General features: G+C 43.6%; 1 protein-coding gene across 9 annotated transcripts in view; it reads right to left on the bottom strand.

Moving 5' to 3' along the window:
* EXOC2 (exocyst complex component 2) overlaps positions 1–18002 on the bottom strand; it is a 197685-nt gene that overhangs the window by 124966 nt on the left and 54717 nt on the right. For all 9 annotated transcript variants that reach the window (XM_025202401.1, XM_025202399.1, XM_025202400.1 and 6 more), the window contains 4 exons: positions 10160–10240; positions 6059–6204; positions 5884–5965; positions 4497–4599 (listed from right to left, as the gene is read on the bottom strand). In XM_025202401.1, the coding sequence (XP_025058186.1) occupies positions 4497–4599; positions 5884–5965; positions 6059–6204; positions 10160–10240 (412 nt within the window). The remainder of the gene's footprint in view (positions 1–4496; positions 4600–5883; positions 5966–6058; positions 6205–10159; positions 10241–18002) is intronic.

The following is an 18002-nucleotide window of genomic DNA, read 5'->3' on the forward strand; positions in this document are numbered from 1 at the left end:
AGGCTCCCAGAGGTGGGAAGCCTTTGGCTTCCTCTGCCAAGGACTTTACAATCTGCAGCGAGCAGCTCTCACCAGCTGAGTCCAGGACCATGCCAGGATCTGGAACCAGCCCCAGTGCAGTCCCCACTGGGCTGACAACCAGCTCAATAGCCTTGTCTAAAAATCAGCTGATTGTTGGCCCAGCAACGACCACACTGGGGCTGGTTCTAGACCCTAATGCAGTCCTCCCTGGCTGAGCCAACAATCAGCTGATCATCAGGCACTTGCTTGCAACTTCCCAATCCAAAGGGAGCCCTGGAACACAGGTGGTGTGGCAGGAAGCATGACTGTTGGCATCAGGGTCCCATTGAACTTTTAAATGAATGTCTGTCAGCAGCCAGAAAGGAACCAACAGCAACTTATTGGGAGGAATGGTTTCATAGCTGGAAGGAACCTGAGCAGATCAAGTCCGACCCCCTGCCATGGGCAGGAAAGAATGCTGGGGGTCAAATGACCCCGGCTAGGTGATTGTCTAGCCTCCTTTTGAAGATCCCCAGGGTAGGAGTGAGCACCACTTCCCTTGGAAGTTGTTTCCAGCTCCTTGCCGCCCTGACTGTGAAGTAGTGCCTCCTGATATCTACCCTGAACCTACTCTCAGTCAACTTATGGCTGTTATTCTTTGTTACTCACGGTAGTGCTCGTGGGAACAGGGACTCTCCCACTGCCTGCTGGTCCCCCTTGGCCAGTTTACAGACGGACACCAGATTCCCCCTCAGCCTTCTCTTGTGGAGGCTGAACAGGTTCAGGTCCCGTAACCTCTCCTCATAGGGCCTACCTTGCTGCTCTCTGATCATGCGAGTGGCCTTCCTCTGGACCCTCCTGATGCTGTCCACATCCCTCCTGAAATGTAGCGCCCAAAACTGGACAGAGCACTCCAGCTGCGGCCTGACCAATGTCGCATAGAGGGGGAGGATCACCTCCTTGAACCTGCTCATGATGCATCTATGACAAGGTGCGGTTAGCCTTCCTGACCACGTCCCCACATTGGCGGCCCATGTTCATCTTGGAATCAATAGTGACTCCAAGATCCTTTTCTGCCTCTGTGCTGACAAGAAGGGGGTTCTTCCTCCCCAGGTGCAGTACCTTGCATTTGTCAGTATTGAAACCCATCCTATTCTCATCCACTCACCTCTGTAACCTGTCCAGATCTAGTTGTAGCCGGTCCCTCTCTTCTAGTGTGCCCACTTCTCCCCTCATCTTAGTGTCATCTGCGAATTTGAACAAGGTGCTTTTCACCCCCTTGTCCAAGTCGCTGATGAAGATGTTGAACAATGCAGGTCCGAGGACTGGGCCCTGGGGGACCCCACTGCCCACATCCCTCCAGGTTGAAAATGACCCGTCCACCACCACTCTCTGGGTGCAGCCCTCTAGCCAATTTGTGACCCATCTGACTGTGTAGGAGTCAACACCACAGTCACCTAATTTTTTAATGAGGATGGGGTGAGAGACAGTGTCAAAGGCTTTCCTAAAGTCCAGAAAGGCTAGGTCCATTGCGACACCTGCGTCCAGGGATTTTGCAACCTGGTCATAGAAGGCAACCAGACTGGTCTGACAGGACCTGCCTCTAATGAACCTATGTTGGTAGCCCCTAAGCATAATCTCCCCTGCTGGTCCCTTGAAGATGTGCTCCTGGATAATTTTCTCAAAGAGCATTCCCAGGACCGAGGTAAGACTAACAGGCCTATAGTTTCCTGGGTCCTCTTTCCTCCCTTTTTGGAAAATGGGGACCACACTGGCCCTTTTTCAGTCCTCTGGCACCTTGCCAGAGGCACCACGAGTGCTCCTAAAGCTGTGCCAGAGGTCCTGCAATGACCTCTGCCAATTCCCTCAGCACTCTGGGGTGGAGATCATCAGGACCTGCTGATTTGAACATGTCTAGTTCCACCAGGCACTCCCTGACTAGGTTCTCACCGACCCTGGGCCTGGCTGCACCTCCCCTGGGTCCGTCTGGGATCCCAGTGTGGGGGATGTCCCTGTCCCTGCTCAGAAAAATGGAAGCAAAGAATCTGTTAAAGAGGTCAGCTTTGTCATCTGGTGCGACCACCAGATTTCCAAGCGTGTCCTGCAGAGGCCCCACGTTACTCAGCACCTTCTTTTTACCCCCTATGTATTTAAAAAAGGACTTCTTGTTATCTTTGATCTGGGTCGCTAGTCCCAGTTCCATCTCCACCTTGGCCTTCCTAACAGCCCCTCTACAATCTCGAGCAATTGAAGTATAATCCTCCTTGGTGATGGCCCCTCCCTTCCATTGGGTGTATGCCTCCTTTTTGGCTTTGAGATGTTCCTGGATGCTTTTGGTGAGCCATGGGGGCTTTTGAACACTCTTGCCCCCCCCTTTGATACATGTAGGGATTGTCACCCTTTGGGCTTGGAGGATTGTCTCCTTAAGGAACGACCACTCTTCTTGGACTCCCAAATCCCCTCCCCTCTGGGACCTGAGTGCCTCCCCAACTAGTCTCCTTACCTCACTGAAATCCACTCTCTTGAAGGCTAGGGCTGCTGCCTTTCTGCAGGCCTTTGACACCCTGTGCTGGATGGTGAATTCCAGTAGGCGATGATCGCTATCGCCCAGGTGGTTGAGAACCCGCAGTCACCTCACCAGGTCATCACCTGTGGCCAGGACCAGGTACAATAATGCATTTCCCCTGGTGGAACTGTGCACCTCCTGGGTTAGGTGGATGTCCTGTAACATGGCTAGGAACCTACGTGAGTGGTCAGACCTGTCTGATTGCTCTTCCCAGCAGATGTCCAGATAGTTTAGGTCACCCTCGATGACCACGTCCCTTGACCTAACTGCCTCCATTTTTTAAGTTAGTTTAACATTCTCAGGGATTTTACTATTTATCCGAAAACATTCTACTGTGGGGGGAGAGGGGGAAGTCTCTCTCTTTCACACTACCTACAAGGAAATTTGCACTGCCACAATGATATAAGCATAATTACATCAATGTAAACTCCCTAATATAAGCATGCTACACTATAGCTCTTATGTCAACATAACTTAAATTTAGTAACACATCAAACTAATGAGAAACTTGCACAAATCCTGTTCTTTGTTGTTGCAATGTTTCACATGTAACTACACTTACAGAGTTACACAGGTGCCAAATATCCTTAATGTAGACAAGATTACTCTTAATGACTTGACACTTCCATTCCTTAAATTAGGGGACTAAAAAAAATCCCCATACAAATCTCATTAAAAGGAAAGAAGACTACTTGATTTGTTTCAAAGCTCTTTGATTTACCATTAAGCAGCAAGAGATAGAGAGAGAAAAAGCTCCTATTTGACTATCCCTCACAAAACTGCATCAACTGCAGTCAGTCCAATAAAAGATACCATCCACAAAAATCCTTGCCCCTCACGTTTTTCCTGGACCATCACCCCAGCCAAACAATGGACCATTCAAGCTCAGCACCTCCTTAAGTATGTTGCTGAACCAGGGCCGAGGAGTCAACCCAGCACCTTGTTCTATGCAAGCAGATTTCTGATGGCCAATGTAACACTACTTATTTCAACAGGCATCCAGAGCTATGAGGGTGCTTCAAGAAGCAGTTGGTGATGCTTTTGCCCTGTGTGTTGCAATGGAAAAGCTACGCTGGGGAGAAGAGGGAGGGATACAGGCAGTCTGAAATCCAGAACTAGCTCTTAAAGACTGGATTTGGAACAGGGGAAAATGGCCTGCAGTTGTTCTTGGGTCTTTTTGAAAAGTCACAGGACTGATCACACCAAGGCAGGCAAGAGTACCAAGGGGTTGCTTTTGTGAAGAGATGAAAATCACTTTTATGCCACTGTACACAATATATATTTGCAGACAGCCTCCCTCCTTTGGAAACGGACATAAAAAGAAAGATTATCTACAAATGGAGCTATTTATCTTCTGTATTCTGAAATATATATACCTTTGCATTTCTTGAGCCAACAGTAAGACAGCTAAAAAAAAGTTAATTAAAAGAGCAAAACCTCTTGGGCAGAAATTTGGATTTTTTTTTGTTTTACTAAAACCAAAACAACCTCCTTTTCATGTCACGTCAAGATGAACTCATGAATTTATATGGGGCTCTGACTGAGCCCTACATTGTGAGCAACTGTTTCAGTTCGGACTTAACAGTAATTTGAGAAGATACGATCAGAGTTCTTGATATGAAGCATTTTTTAAACTGTTGATTAAACTACTTTCCAAATGATAAATGGGATTACATTTCTCATTCCAGGACTGTAATTTGTTAAAGTGCTACTATTACTGTCATTTATTACTTAAAGTGCTACTATTAAAGTGCCATCATTTACATACATCTTTGTCCCCAAGCAAGAAATATAATCTGATATTCTACAAGGTAAAAAATAAAAGTCTTTAACATACAATAAAATATCCCTTACAATATCTGAGAAAGGTACAAATCTAGACGTATTTAATATACAGTACATCTGATGAAGATACTATGTAAATGGTCACCTTATATAACGTTTTTGATCATGTAAGGTTGATGGGGTCTCAAGAAGCTTATCCAAAAGAAGTTCCCTTAAAGCTTCAATTCTTGTTTCAACCTCAGCATAATCTAGGAAAAAAAGAAAAGAAGAATTCTAATACTGTATCAATCTGCAGTCTACCTGAAAATTACAATATGTTCTCAGGACAGAAAAATCTCCTGGATTTAGGATAAAATTAGTACCTTTTAAAAAAACTGTACCGGTTCTAACATGATTGTTACAGTTTCACTAAAGTAGGTTTTACTTTACTTGATCAAATTTAAGGTTGTTTTAGTAGCTGAGGAGTTTACTAGTTAGTTAAGAAGTCTGGCATGAACTATCTATTAGAAACAGGAATCAGAATCTAGGCTTCTTGGGCATTTATAATCCGGGGGGGTGGGGGGGTGCTTTAATTAGAACGGCTCCGAGAGCTACTCTAAATAACGCACTGCTGCATCCCCTGCATCAGCATCCTCGTGCTTGAAAATGGCAGTGGGAGTGATTAAACTAAAGCTCATTTGACAAGCTTTAGTACAATCGCCCACACTGCCATTTTTAAGTGTTGGGGACACTGATACAAGAGACGCGGGAGACTGCTGGAGAGAGGCAATTGCCACCCTCTAGCATACTCAATTAATCAGGCTTGCACCAAGCCATGCTGGAATAACTGGAGCAGCTTTGGCACTTTTGTATAGGCGCCACTTGTCTTTTATATATGCAGCCACGGCTCCTGCTACCAATCATTAACAAAATTTCCTTGACAACTTCATTGCTGTATTTCAATTGGACAAAATTTTGCTTTTGCCATATCACTGATCTAACTGCATGGATTAAATTATTTTATCATTTCAAATCTCAAATTGATAATTTCTTGGCCTTGTCAAAATATTTTTATTTTTTAGCAGAGATCCAGTTCTGCATAAAGTTTTTAGACTTAATCATTTTGAACAATCCCTTCTTGTGCTGAAGGGAGGGACATAGTCTTTTTATACTAATTTATTCTATACAAAACTTTCAGATGTAATTTTACAAAAATACAAACTTTGGCTTTGAAGCCTTTTACAAAATATGCCAAAGAAGGACACTGTAAGCTGTATCCTGTAGTTAATGGAACCTGTTTTATGTCTAATAATACTAAGCCTTTAAAAAAAATTGGCTGTAAGCTCCTATTATATATACTACAAAGTAATACGCATCTTTCAGTCAGAAATCTTGCCAAAAATATTATTTAAAGTAATAGTTCCAAATTCTAAAGAGGACTCCATATAAACAGAAGTTGAAACCCACATAAGGCTTCTGAGAGTGCTACGTATTCTTTACCTTTCCTGTAAAGAAAGAAAAAGCAGAGTAAAAAAAATTAATTCAAATCTTACATTTTTTGAACACTTGAACCTCAGTCTTCCCAAACAGTGACTTGGCTTTTTCGTAGTCATTAATAACCACATCATAATCGCCCTTTAAAATAAAAGAACATCGAAAATTTGTCATGACAGATGCTGCATACCAATTTAAGCTGACAAAATAAAAATATTTTTTATAGGGCTATACCTTTTGGATATTCCTTTCGATATTAAGAGGAAGGTTGAAGAGAAACTTAAAACGCTGAAGAACATTGAGCGCATTTCTTGTGGAATCAGCCTTGTCTTTGCGTCCCAGTACTTCTTGGAATAAAGTATCTGCTGTATTACTTGCTCCTATTTTAAAGCAAGGCAATAATGTAGGTTACCACTGCAGTCAAGACTGCTATAAATTCCTCTATCCTAATGTTATTTATCAAATGGTATTGGCATGTAAAATATAGACGTACTGTACAATTACTGCTAGTTTTATCAACTTAATATTTTATGCTCAGCTACATTAAGCACACTTTACAATTTACTGAAATACTCATTTTGTAGCTGACCTCTTAGTATTTTAATGTGGTAAGACCTCTGTACAATTAAGAGCAACCACACTTCCCTGGTTCAAGTGCTTAACTTCATTGCGGTTATTTTATAGTTTGTTTTGGCCCCCGATATAAATTTTACAGTTAATCTATGCCTTTTAAGCTATATGATCATCACAGAATGTTTTCTTTTGAGAAAAGAACATAACAAAATTATACTAATTAAATTCTATAGCTTCAAGAGTTCACATTGTGGAGTTTCCTTCCTTTATAAGCTTATGTAAAATGTTTTTTTCTTCTTAAAATTCCCGTTGGATTTTTAAAACAGATATTAAATCTTTGACATTAATATGCCTTATTTAAAAAGAAACACTACAGTAATCATAGGTACATTAAATAAATTACTCAGAAACAGCTAGTTAAAACGCCAGTATTTATTTATATATAATTCTCTTTCCATTAAAATCGGTGATGAAACTCCTATCGACTTTACCAGATGCAGGATCAGGATTTGGGGAACAATGTTTTGTGAATAAGAATTTCCATATATATTTTTTAATATTCTAAAAGATGATGAGTATTTTTGAAGACTATAGTGTTATATCATCTGACAATGAAGTGTCTTCCTATGATTATCTGACACAAAATAAATAGCATTTCAGCTACACAAAAGAAGATTCACATGGTATGTAAAATAGTTCACATTTTTTGATTTGTGTCTTATTCTTAATTAGCCAAAAGAAAAAAAAAAGTGGAACTGTTTTGTCCTTTTTGATCGCTGCCTGTAAAAAAGTCTCTACATTATCTGGTCTAGTGACTATACTTTAAGCAAAGATGAAAAAATTACATCAGTCTCACTGGGTGGCTTGCATGCCATTTTCTCTAGTCAACACTGTGGGTGGCCCGCTCATGTTAAAAGTACTCTTTGTAAAATAATTGTTATATCTAAATAATGTTTAAACTCTACTGAAATTTAGAAGTCCTGATGTAAAAAAATGTTTTGTCAGGATAGCTACGTCTAATACATGCTATTTAATGTAAAATGCTTTAGTTCATTAAGAAAAAAATCCACAATAAAACAGCTAGCGGGATATTTAAGTACAGACTATGGCTAAGGGTTTGATTTTTTTCCCCAGGGTTATAACAAATGCTTGTTTGGTTACTTTTTTCTAGTACAAAGAATGTTTTTGTTATTTTAATTCATATCTTGCTTACTCATTCATTCAACAGCCAAGAAACAAATAATTTGCTATTTTTGGTAGTCATCACAGTGAATCTTTCCTCTGTAAATAACAATGCTTCTTTAAAAAGGTAACTGTGAACTATAGCAATTATATAGTAACTCTCATCTTTGCTTAAAAAAATAAAATCAACTACATGGTAATTTTACACTCAGTCCAATTTATTACATTTGCATTTATATAGATTCTCTCTAATCCCATTTTTAAAACAAAATTAGTAAAGTATTTTCACTACGTTAATTAACCTATACGAAAAAGTTTTCCATTTCAATAGTTAAAAAAAAGAGCTGAAAAGTTAACTGCTCTGTTTGTACAGTCTTTCAATACCACTTAGCAAAGCACCATCTTAAATCACACCTGATACACTGGTCTAGCATTTCAGACCCAGAGGACTCACCTTTTACACTAGCATTTTGTAGACTGCTATGCAGATAAAATGCACACAAAGAGCTAGTACACATTATAAACAAATATATGCATTTTCCAAAAGATGGGGTTTGCAAAACCCTTATCTTCTCAACTACCAAGTATAGAAGTAAAACCTTAAAACAGGTTTACCATCAGCATCCATGAATAGCAGATTTAGGGCCTATATTCAGAACCTATGCTTTAAAAAGGTGTATCATCCGCTCTGTAATAAGCATCTGTTACCTATAAGTAAGGTACCGGCTACTCAAAAGCAGTCCTGTGACAGGCTGGGAAATAAAATTTTCATAAGTAAAACACCTCAGCTAACAGTAAAAACCCCATGCATTAAAAAAAGGAAAACTTTAAAAATATACTCAAGTCTTTTAAGTTCCCATTTTTATCACACTCTTAAGACTACACAGCACAATTACTTTTATATGTAGACGATAGCCTATTTAACAGCAGCATGTCAAAAAGACACACAGCACCAGATTTTGTTTCAACTCACCAAGATAATTTTATGAACAGCAACTTGACAAAAAGAAGGGGCAAGTTTTTTGATATACAATATTCAAATATAGGAGAAACGGCATTAGACATACACATTTTGTAATCTGAACCCACAACTGATTGTGCCTCCTAATACACATCTGCTATCTATCAATAGCACCCAAAAATCTGAGGCTGTTTTTCAAAGTCTGACCTACAAAATCACGAATGGCAGAATTAGTCAAGAACTGAGTCTTTCACAAAGCAGTGACTAAAGACACTTTGGAATGGTCAGAGTGGAATTAAGGTTTTTATCCTAACCTCCTTTGTTTATCTTCTTTTTTCCAAATCCCTGTACATTCCTATCACATCTTACATGAATCTCCAGGTATGGAAATACAGCCAATCCTCCTTAAAGCAGAGGAAAGTGCCTGGAACCAGTTCTACTAAAGAGCTTGTTTGCAAGAGATGGATTGCATTATCTCCATAGATTTCAAGCTCCCCTTGCTACTACCACTGACCTTACACACAGGTTTGTGTGAAATAAAAGATATTGGGAATCTTCATTTAAGAATCTGTTATGTGCATTTTGATTCTAGTTGTACCAATCTGCCGATATAAAAAAATATGAATCTGCAACACAAGATGTTAAAAAGAAATGTTAGCTTTTGCATGGCCAAGAAAATAACATGCAGAGCTGCACCTACAATCGGGTACACAGAATGCATGCACTCTTACAGAGCCTGGGTTGAAGCCCTTTGAAAAGCTGCCCCCTCCCGCTACATACACAGTCATCGTTTATTCATTCACCAGAAGTATCCTGACCAAAAATAATCTGTCTCCATGTCACTTTCCTGATTTCAGAAAGCACATTCAGACTTTCTGACACCGAGTCAGCTATCTGGATGTCATTCCCTGCTTATTGATACAGCACTAAGGGAAACATCCCTTCCTCTGTGAAAAAAATCACAATGAAACAAAGTAAAATGATCTTGGCTGAAGTCCAAGAATTAAAAATGTAACTTTTGTGATCTGATGAAACATACCAGGCTGTGGAAAATTTAAGTCATCTTGCCCAACTCAATCTTACAAATAAGAGGAGGAATCAGGGGAAACAGGTTAGGGTGGGGGGGAGGGGAGACGGGCTTTTCAGAAGCACTTGAGGGCATTAGTTCCAATGTAATCTAAAAAGCACCATACCAACACTGTAAATAAGTCTTACAGATTTAAGCAGCATTTCTAGTGGCAGCTCCATTTCTTCCATTACCACTTTTATTTCTTGCTCTTCCTTTCACATGTTTTCCTACACACCAATTTAATTTGTGCTTCTTAAAAATGAGATTCATCGTTAAGAATTAAAAAAAAGCAACAGAACTTATCGTAACATTTTCCCTGCCCCTGACCTTTTTGTTAACCGTAAATCTGATCTTGTAACCAAAGTTCATGGCAAAGTTCCCACTGACTTCAAAAGGTGCAGGATTGGGCCCCAAAATTATCACTATGCAAAAATAATACTAGCACAAAACTTTCTGTTGTCTACTGTGCAATATATTCCAAGAAATATATGCAAGTTTTTCATAAAGTCCATACTCCATAAATAGTTGCTGGTGGGAGGACAAAACTTACTGTTCAGTACATTCTCCAGTTTTTGCGTCATGGATCCTTCAACTTTTTCTGTTCCATCTGCTTCCAGTTTTTGATGGATTGCTGAAATAGAATGTCTAGTTAAAATGCAGACCATTCTAATACGCGAGAATAAATTACATCAAATTGAGACTTTTAAACAGCTTTAAAAAAAATCAATTAAATGCCATTTTTCCTGCTAGATGTAAGCACCACAAACATACTATGAACAGCACAAACTAGCAGGCTGGAGATGAGAAGCCAGACACTTCAGAATTCTAGTCATTACTCTGCCACAGACTGCTACATGGGAAAATTGCTTATTCTTTTCACCTCTGGTTTTTCTGAGGTCCATGCTGCTTGCCCATCTTGCAGAAATGTTACAAGTCTTAATTTTGAATAGCATTTTAAAAGTGTAAGCAGTGAGTGTGCAAGCACAAAGTGTTACAATACTGCAGCATAATCTGTAAAATTAAACCAAAGTTCTACTACATTCCCCAGGAGTAAGGGAGGGGGTAAAGCTATAGTAATTCAAAGGTTTAAAATCATTACAAAAATGTTGAATTACCCAAAAATTATAAACCCAGGAAATTCAGAAAGAATGTTTAAATTAACATTAAAGTATGCAAATACCCTCTTAACACACACACCCCTCTTAATTGTACACTGTGGTGACCTCATTGCATTAACTACTTGATAAGCCATTTTGGCCCCTGAACATATGAAACTATTTTTGTTCGTCATAATAATGACCAGAGATTTGGATCCCTTAACTATAAAACAAGTTCAAAAGATGTGATACCATGTAATATTTCAGATATGAAAATATCAACCTTATATTTCAGGTCAAATCTACCTTTCCATTCTGGCTGCTCTATGCCATGAAAAAAACAGCTGAAGGATAGACCTCAGCCATCAACAACTTTTCAGAGCAACACTTTGAACACCTCTGCTTGGGTCTGAGGCAGGCTAATGTTCCAACCCAGACAATGCCACCATTGCCACAGGAGTCTTTCCCCCTGCTGCTCCTCCCCAATCCAGGTTGCGACATGGGTTCAGCTCCCAGCTACCCAACTCCAAAACCAATGGATCCAGTGGCTCTGCAGGTCACATCTTGATGACCTTTATCCTACGTACATATTCAGAGCAGAGGAGAGAAGAGAGGACACTTACAAGGGCTTGTAACAACCAGTGGGTTTTTACAAGACCATTAATCACAACTGTTTTTGCTGTTATTTCTTATAACAAAGTTAACCTGTTAGTGTCCAAAGAGTTTCTAAGAAACTCAAGCAGACCTGCCTTCAAAATGACACCCATTGTTTTGTTTTTTTAAAGAAACTGATCCATATGGTTCTCCACATTAAGGTGCCTTTCTAAAATGGTTCCCACCTCTCATCAAGCTGCCCTTATGGAAGAAGGTGCTACCCCATGCCATGAAGGCTAGGGACAGAAATTGCACGTAAACCAGTTTTAGTGATCAGAAACTGGGTTAAACCTGTAACAGAACGAGTTCAGTGCACATAAACTAGTTTCAAAATGGCCAAAACTGGTTTAAGATAAACCTGGCTGAATGTAGTATCAGACTTAACTGATTTGGGTCAAAATGCTTTATGGAACTTCTGTCCCAGACCCCTTCCTGATTTAAGTTAAATCAGAGTCTCCCAGCATCCCAACATGCTTTTCAGCCCTGGGCTGGGCTGTGCCATGTCCTCCTGAGAGCAGGGCTGGCCCCACCCATCTGTTCTCTAGCCAAAGAAGGGGTAGGGCCATGGGCAGACACTGGTCCATTATGGCCCCTTAAGGCAAAGGGGTAGGGAAGGGGTTTATCCCCCCCTCCCTCTTTTCTCCCCACAGGGGACCGCAGCCAAGATCTTCCTGGCCAGGGTGGGGCAGTCCCTGTCAGGGTTCCCCCCCTCGCCACTCCAGTGGCAAGGGTGTGGCCAGACACTGGCCAGGATAGTTTCATAGTAGCTAGGGTCAGGAGGGACCTGAACAGATCATCTAGCCTGGCCCCCTGCCACAGGCAGGAATGAATGCTGAGTTCACAAGACCTCAGACAGGTGATTATCGAACCTCTTTTTGAATTTACCCAAGGTAGGGGAGAGGACCACTTCCCTGGGAAGTTGGTTCCAGATTCTGACCACCCTAACTGTAAAATATTGCCTCCTGATCTCTAACCTAAACCTATTCTCCATCAGCTTATTACCATTGTTCCTCGTCACCCCAGGTGGTGCTAGGGAGAATAGGGCCTTTCCTATTTGTTGATGATCTCCCCTGGTGAGTTTGTAGGCAATTTGAGGTCCCCCCCTCAGCCTCCTCTTGCTGAGGCTGAACAGGTTCAGGTCCCTCAGTCTCTCCTCATAGGGCCTGTCCTGCTGCCATCTCACCAAACAGCCCCACCATCCGCCTGCCTTGCCTGGGGCTGGAGCTGGGGGGCTGGAGCTGGCCCGTATGCACTGCTGAGGTCAGGCACAGAGGCCAGCTTGGGCTGGGCCACAGAGGTAGGGCCCTGCAGGGCACCTTCAGCTCAGGCTCGGGCTGCGGGTGATGTGCACCCAGATTGTTTCCGGCTCCCTGTGTCTGTCCCAGGGAAGGGAGTGGGAGCAGGGAGCCGGACACCTGGGTTCCTTTCTGCCTCTCCCCAGGGTAGGGCCAGTGTCGGCTCCCTGTGCCCAGGCTGGGCCAACCTGCCACAGAGCCACAGCCAGCTAGGAAGGGCCCTGCCCTGCAGCTCAGCCCAGCCCCTTCATGCCCTTCAGCAGCGCCCGCAGCTGACCCCACTTAGCCCCAGGCGAGATGGGTGGATAGCAGGGCTGGCCTGGGCTGGGCTGCGGGAGCAGGGCCCTTCCTAGCTGGCTGCAGCTCCATGACAGCCCAGGCTGGTGTGCACGGGCAGCGGTTGACCAGGCAATGGCACGGAGGCAACACCGCTGCAGCTGCGGTCGGGTGCCTTGGCAGGCAGAGTGGCCGTGTGGGATGAGTTCATTGTGTCCACAGCTGCCCAGGCCAGCTCAGAGTTGCCGGCGGGCCCAGAGCCTGGCAGCCACCCACTGCAGGGGCTTGTATGCCCAGCTAGGGTCCCTGTGCTGGTGGGACAGAAGGGAGACAGGGGAGTTTAATCCCCCTTCCTGCCCTGCCCTCCCCACCACTGCCTGAGGTGCTGTGCAAGCCGATGTCCGGCTGGGGTCCCTGCAGGCCAGGGTGGGGGTTTAAGCCCCTCCTTAATCATACTTAGTGGCCTGTCATGGCCTGGCCACACCCTCCCCCTGGTCAGCTTCCCTCCAGCCTTGCAGCTGCTGCCAAAAGAAAAGGAAGGCTTGCTCTAGTGCCCCCCAGCTTCTAGCCTGAACCACCACAGGCATGTCCCTGCATTTCCGGAATCAAAATTGAATGTCTATTCACTTGCAAATTGGTTCAATCTATGCAGGTTAGACTAACCTGCAACGATTGAACCAATGCAGACTTGGGCTTTTTGAATGTCTGTACTTAGCCAAAAAATCAATGCACTATGAAGAGAAAGTGAAAAAATAGTGGCCTCTTCTAAAGCAGCTTGTGGTTTCAGTTCCACTGTTAACAGAAAGAGACAAATGTGAAAAATTGGCAGGTTTTCATGAAACTTTCTGAAAGAGATTTTTTTCCCCCACAGATTCTACTGAAAGAGACTTCCAGGTATGAAAAAAATAGAATGAAAGAGATTGAAACAAATGAGATTACTTAATAGAAAAATGGAGGGATCCCTGGTACATTCTATGAGCTTAGCCTCCAGAAGCAAGATGAAAACCCCTAAGGTTATAAGTAAAAATAGCTGAAGTGACATTTTGCGTATTTGATACACAATTACTGTAACAGCGTCTGTCCACATGTTATTGCACTTTTCAAAAGGAGTTTGGACAATCCTGAAGTCCCAGACTTTACTAGATCTCTTCATCAGTGAGAGTTACTGATGAGAGCACAATTGTTGTAGCCTACACATTTGCTGTAAGAATCACTGTTCTCATTTGTTAGAATCACTCATTTCATTCATTAATTATAGGACAGGAAAATGTGGACTTGATTCATATACCATTTTGATGCTGGTTAACTTTGTTGACTTTAGCAGAGTTTTTCCTGATTTACAGTGGTGTGGGATCAGAATCAGGCACTGTGCACATGGAAGGTCTTCCCAATTTGTTCTAGAGCTCCTTATTTATGCTGTATCTAAATAAATGTGCCAGAATTAACATATTTGGACTGCAGTTCATAACTACAACCTAACCTGGGGATCACAGATAGAGAAAGTAGTTTGTGCTCTATAGAAACCTGGCTGATTTAGTCATCTTGCCTCCTTATTTCCAGTTAAAGAAACAAAGCCAACAGGAAAAAAATGACTAAATGAAAACACAGGTGACAATGTAATCAACATTTTGAAACAAGACCTTATTGCTTTAGGAATCAATAATATACACATGCACATTTTCCTAAAGCTACACGATCACAAATGGTAGAAAATGTGAAACCACCAACAGGAAGGTAAAGTACCCGTAAGAATCTCCAGATGAGGACACAACTTACACCATGTGAAAGCTTGAGACCCTGCTACAGAGAGTATCCAAACCTCGAAAACAGTAGTGTTGTAGCTTAGCAAAAACTAAAACCTGTCACACAATAATACAAACCTTCCAAAGTTTTTTCTATTACCCTTATTTTAGGTTTTATGTTAAGCTAGATTTAGGTTTAATGTTCTGTTCAGCCCTCTATCTTTCCCATTCTCCTTGCTTGACTCATGCTGTGCTACTCTGGCTGCCACTGTTTGCATAATAATCAGTTCATCCCTGGGCCTCTCTGGTTTCTTGCCTACCCAGCAAGATCAACAGATACTGTTACTTGGTTAGATAAGCACTTCTGCTTGTCCTAAGCTTACGAGCAGTAGGATCTTTTCCAGCCTTTGCATGTCAAAAAAAGTTCTATTACTTTAAAAAAAGAATTGTAATGGGGGTGCAGAAAAAGAAACAAAAATCTTTACTTCTTTAAATCCTCTCTGGGACCACTGTTTCACATCTGAGCATATCTGCTAGTGCCTTGACAAATATTATGCAAGGACTAGGACAAGGAGAGACTAAATGTGGGAACAGATCTGAATGCAGACAGATCTCTCCAATAAGGTTATAAATAGATTCCATACTTGTACCACATCAATTATTAGGGTGGCACAAAAGGAAAGGAGACAGATGTCTATACCAGTGGTTCTCAACCTTTTTTGTTCCAGGACCCATTTGCCAAGATCAATGGCTTGTCCTGGCCCACACCCACCTGGCCCTGCCAGTACACAACCCTAAGTCCCCTGCTGACGCCCCTCACCCCTAAGCCACAGCCCCTGCCCCCATGCCCCCCGGCCATGCTGGTACCCTTCACTCCCGATCTGCAGTCCTGACCCCCCCAGCCCTGCCGGAGGAGGCCCCCCATCTGCCCCTGTCCCACTTGGGTGGAGCACAAGCAGCAAGTGAAGGCCCCTGAGTGTATGGGCACTGGCCCCATGCCACCTGCCCAGGCACACAGCTCCCTGCTGTGAACTGCTCCCACCTCCTTGCCCCACTGAAGGGCCAGGTGCCTTCTCCTCACTGCTCCCCCTGCCCTGCCACAGCCCTATGTGTGGCCACTGTCCCCAGTGCCACACACACACACTTCCAGACAGTCCCTTGGACTTCCATCCTCTGCTCCCCAGACACTTACCTGTGTCCAGAAGCTGGGGCTGATCCCACAACCTGGCCTTGCCCATCTGTACACACAGATGCATATGCACTCGCTGCCTCCAATCATCCCAAGCAGCTCTTGAAGGCTGGAACGCTGCCAGCCTTCAAGGGGAAACTTGTGCTTTTGCAGGTTTTTCTGGGACTTCCTCACAACCCTTTCAAATATTCTTGCGATCCACTTTTGGGTCATGACCCACCAGTTGAGAAACAATGGTCTACTATTTGAGCTAAGGACAGACATTCAAAAAGCCTGAGCCTGAATGGATTCAAACTTTGCAGGTTACTCTAACCTGGCTAGGCTGGACCGGTTTCCAACCATATAGACAATCCCTCTGGACTGAGGAAATTCAGTGGCTCAGGCTAGAAGCCAGGGGGTGCCTCTCTCCCATTACATCAAACTCTTCTTAAACAGGTTATGGGGGGGGACAAGGGATGGGGGGAGGGCAGACCTGTTGATTAGCTCCAAAAGCACTGTTCTGTCTGTCCGCCTGTCCCAATGAAATTGGACACACACACACACACACCCACACCCCCCACACACACACACACACACACACCCACCCACCCCTCTTGGCATTAGCTAGCATACCATGTGCCTAGGGTCCATGCGGCTGGGGTCAGTGTTGTGGGAGATGGGAAGGAGGGAGGGTGGGATTTGCTGCTTGAGCAGTGAGGAAGGGTAGGGCAGGGTGAAGTCAGCAGACCCTACTGTGTCTGCAGTCTCTGCCAAAGCCTTATACAGCACTAGCTAGCATATTACATGCTGGCTATGGTCCGTGCTGTGGGAGAGGGGAGAAAGGGATCCCTGCTTAAGCAGCAAATGGTGAGAGGGGTGGGGGAGGGGGGCACAGGGAAGGCAGCAAACCCTACTGAGTCTGCAAGTCTGTGCTGGAAGAGCTCTGCCCAGGGAGCAGAGGGAAGGGCCCAGCCCTGCTGTGGAGCAGAGCCCCGCCCAGCCTACAGAGAATACCGGGATACTGAGGGTGTCTGTTTTATCTTAAACCAACATTTGATTGATTTCCATTTCATTTAAAATAATTTGCTTTTAAGTTTGGAAGGAAATGGTTCAATACCATAATTTCTTGTATATATACACACTTCCCCCCTACCCCCCCAAAACTGGGATGCATGTCTTAAGCAAGGATGCTGATTTTCCTGCCTAGAATTATATTCTGGAGCATGTTGTATGTGAGAAAATACACCATTTTGTTCATGGGCAACTGTTACCTACTGAGTCAGGGTGGGAACCAGGTCCCTCCCCTCCCGGGTGGAGGTCCCCCAGTGGCTGATTGCCTATCGGGGCAGGGGGAGGATGGTCCCCAGTGGCCAATCACTGACTGGGGGGGGAGGGGAGCTGGGGGGGGGGGCGCAGGGCCCAGTCGACAAACCAGCGGCACTTCCGCCAGCACTTCCAGTTTCGAGGCCAGCACTTCCAAGGGGTGCACGGCCAATCTCAGGATGCATGCACCCCCTACACTTCAATGATTTTGTTCATGTCTCAATTTGCAATTGCAAGACTACTACCAAGATTAGTTTTACCTTCAGTTTACCTTGGGAGCTCATTCTAAATACATTTGTGTTTTCTTAAAACTAGCAAACAAACAAATGAACTAGTGGGATTTTCAAAGTGCCTCAGCATGGGTCTAACTATGTCCTACTGAAGCAAATGGAAGTGTTACATACTTAGTTTCCAAAGAAGCAGAGTTTTGAAGAACCTACCCCTCTGCACAGAAACACAGTTAATTAAAAAGAAGTGTTTGGTTTGATGAGGCTTTTTCTAGAGGTGCACTGATACATTGGTCCATATTGTATCGGCACCAATAGAAGGAAAATTGACATTATTGGCAATTGGCTTTTTTTGGCTGATGTGGCTGATAGTGTTGCTGATAAATGCTGCACGCATGGGCGCAGCTGCAGCATGCACGGAGCCAGGAATGCAACCTGGCAGTGTGGAGAACAGCATCCAGCTAGTAAGTCTTATGGGGGAAAGTGCAGGGGGAGGGAACGGGTGAGGGGGGGCAGATTGAGGCCCCTGTGGTGAGGGATGGAGGGGGCTGGGGCAGAGGCAGGTGCTGCCCGGCTGGAGCAGGGCTGGGTGCAGGATGGAGCCACAAGCG

Source organism: Alligator sinensis, unplaced genomic scaffold (genome assembly GCF_000455745.1).
Source record: "Alligator sinensis unplaced genomic scaffold, ASM45574v1 scaffold579_1, whole genome shotgun sequence".
In the NCBI taxonomy this organism is placed as follows: domain Eukaryota; kingdom Metazoa; phylum Chordata; order Crocodylia; family Alligatoridae; genus Alligator; species Alligator sinensis.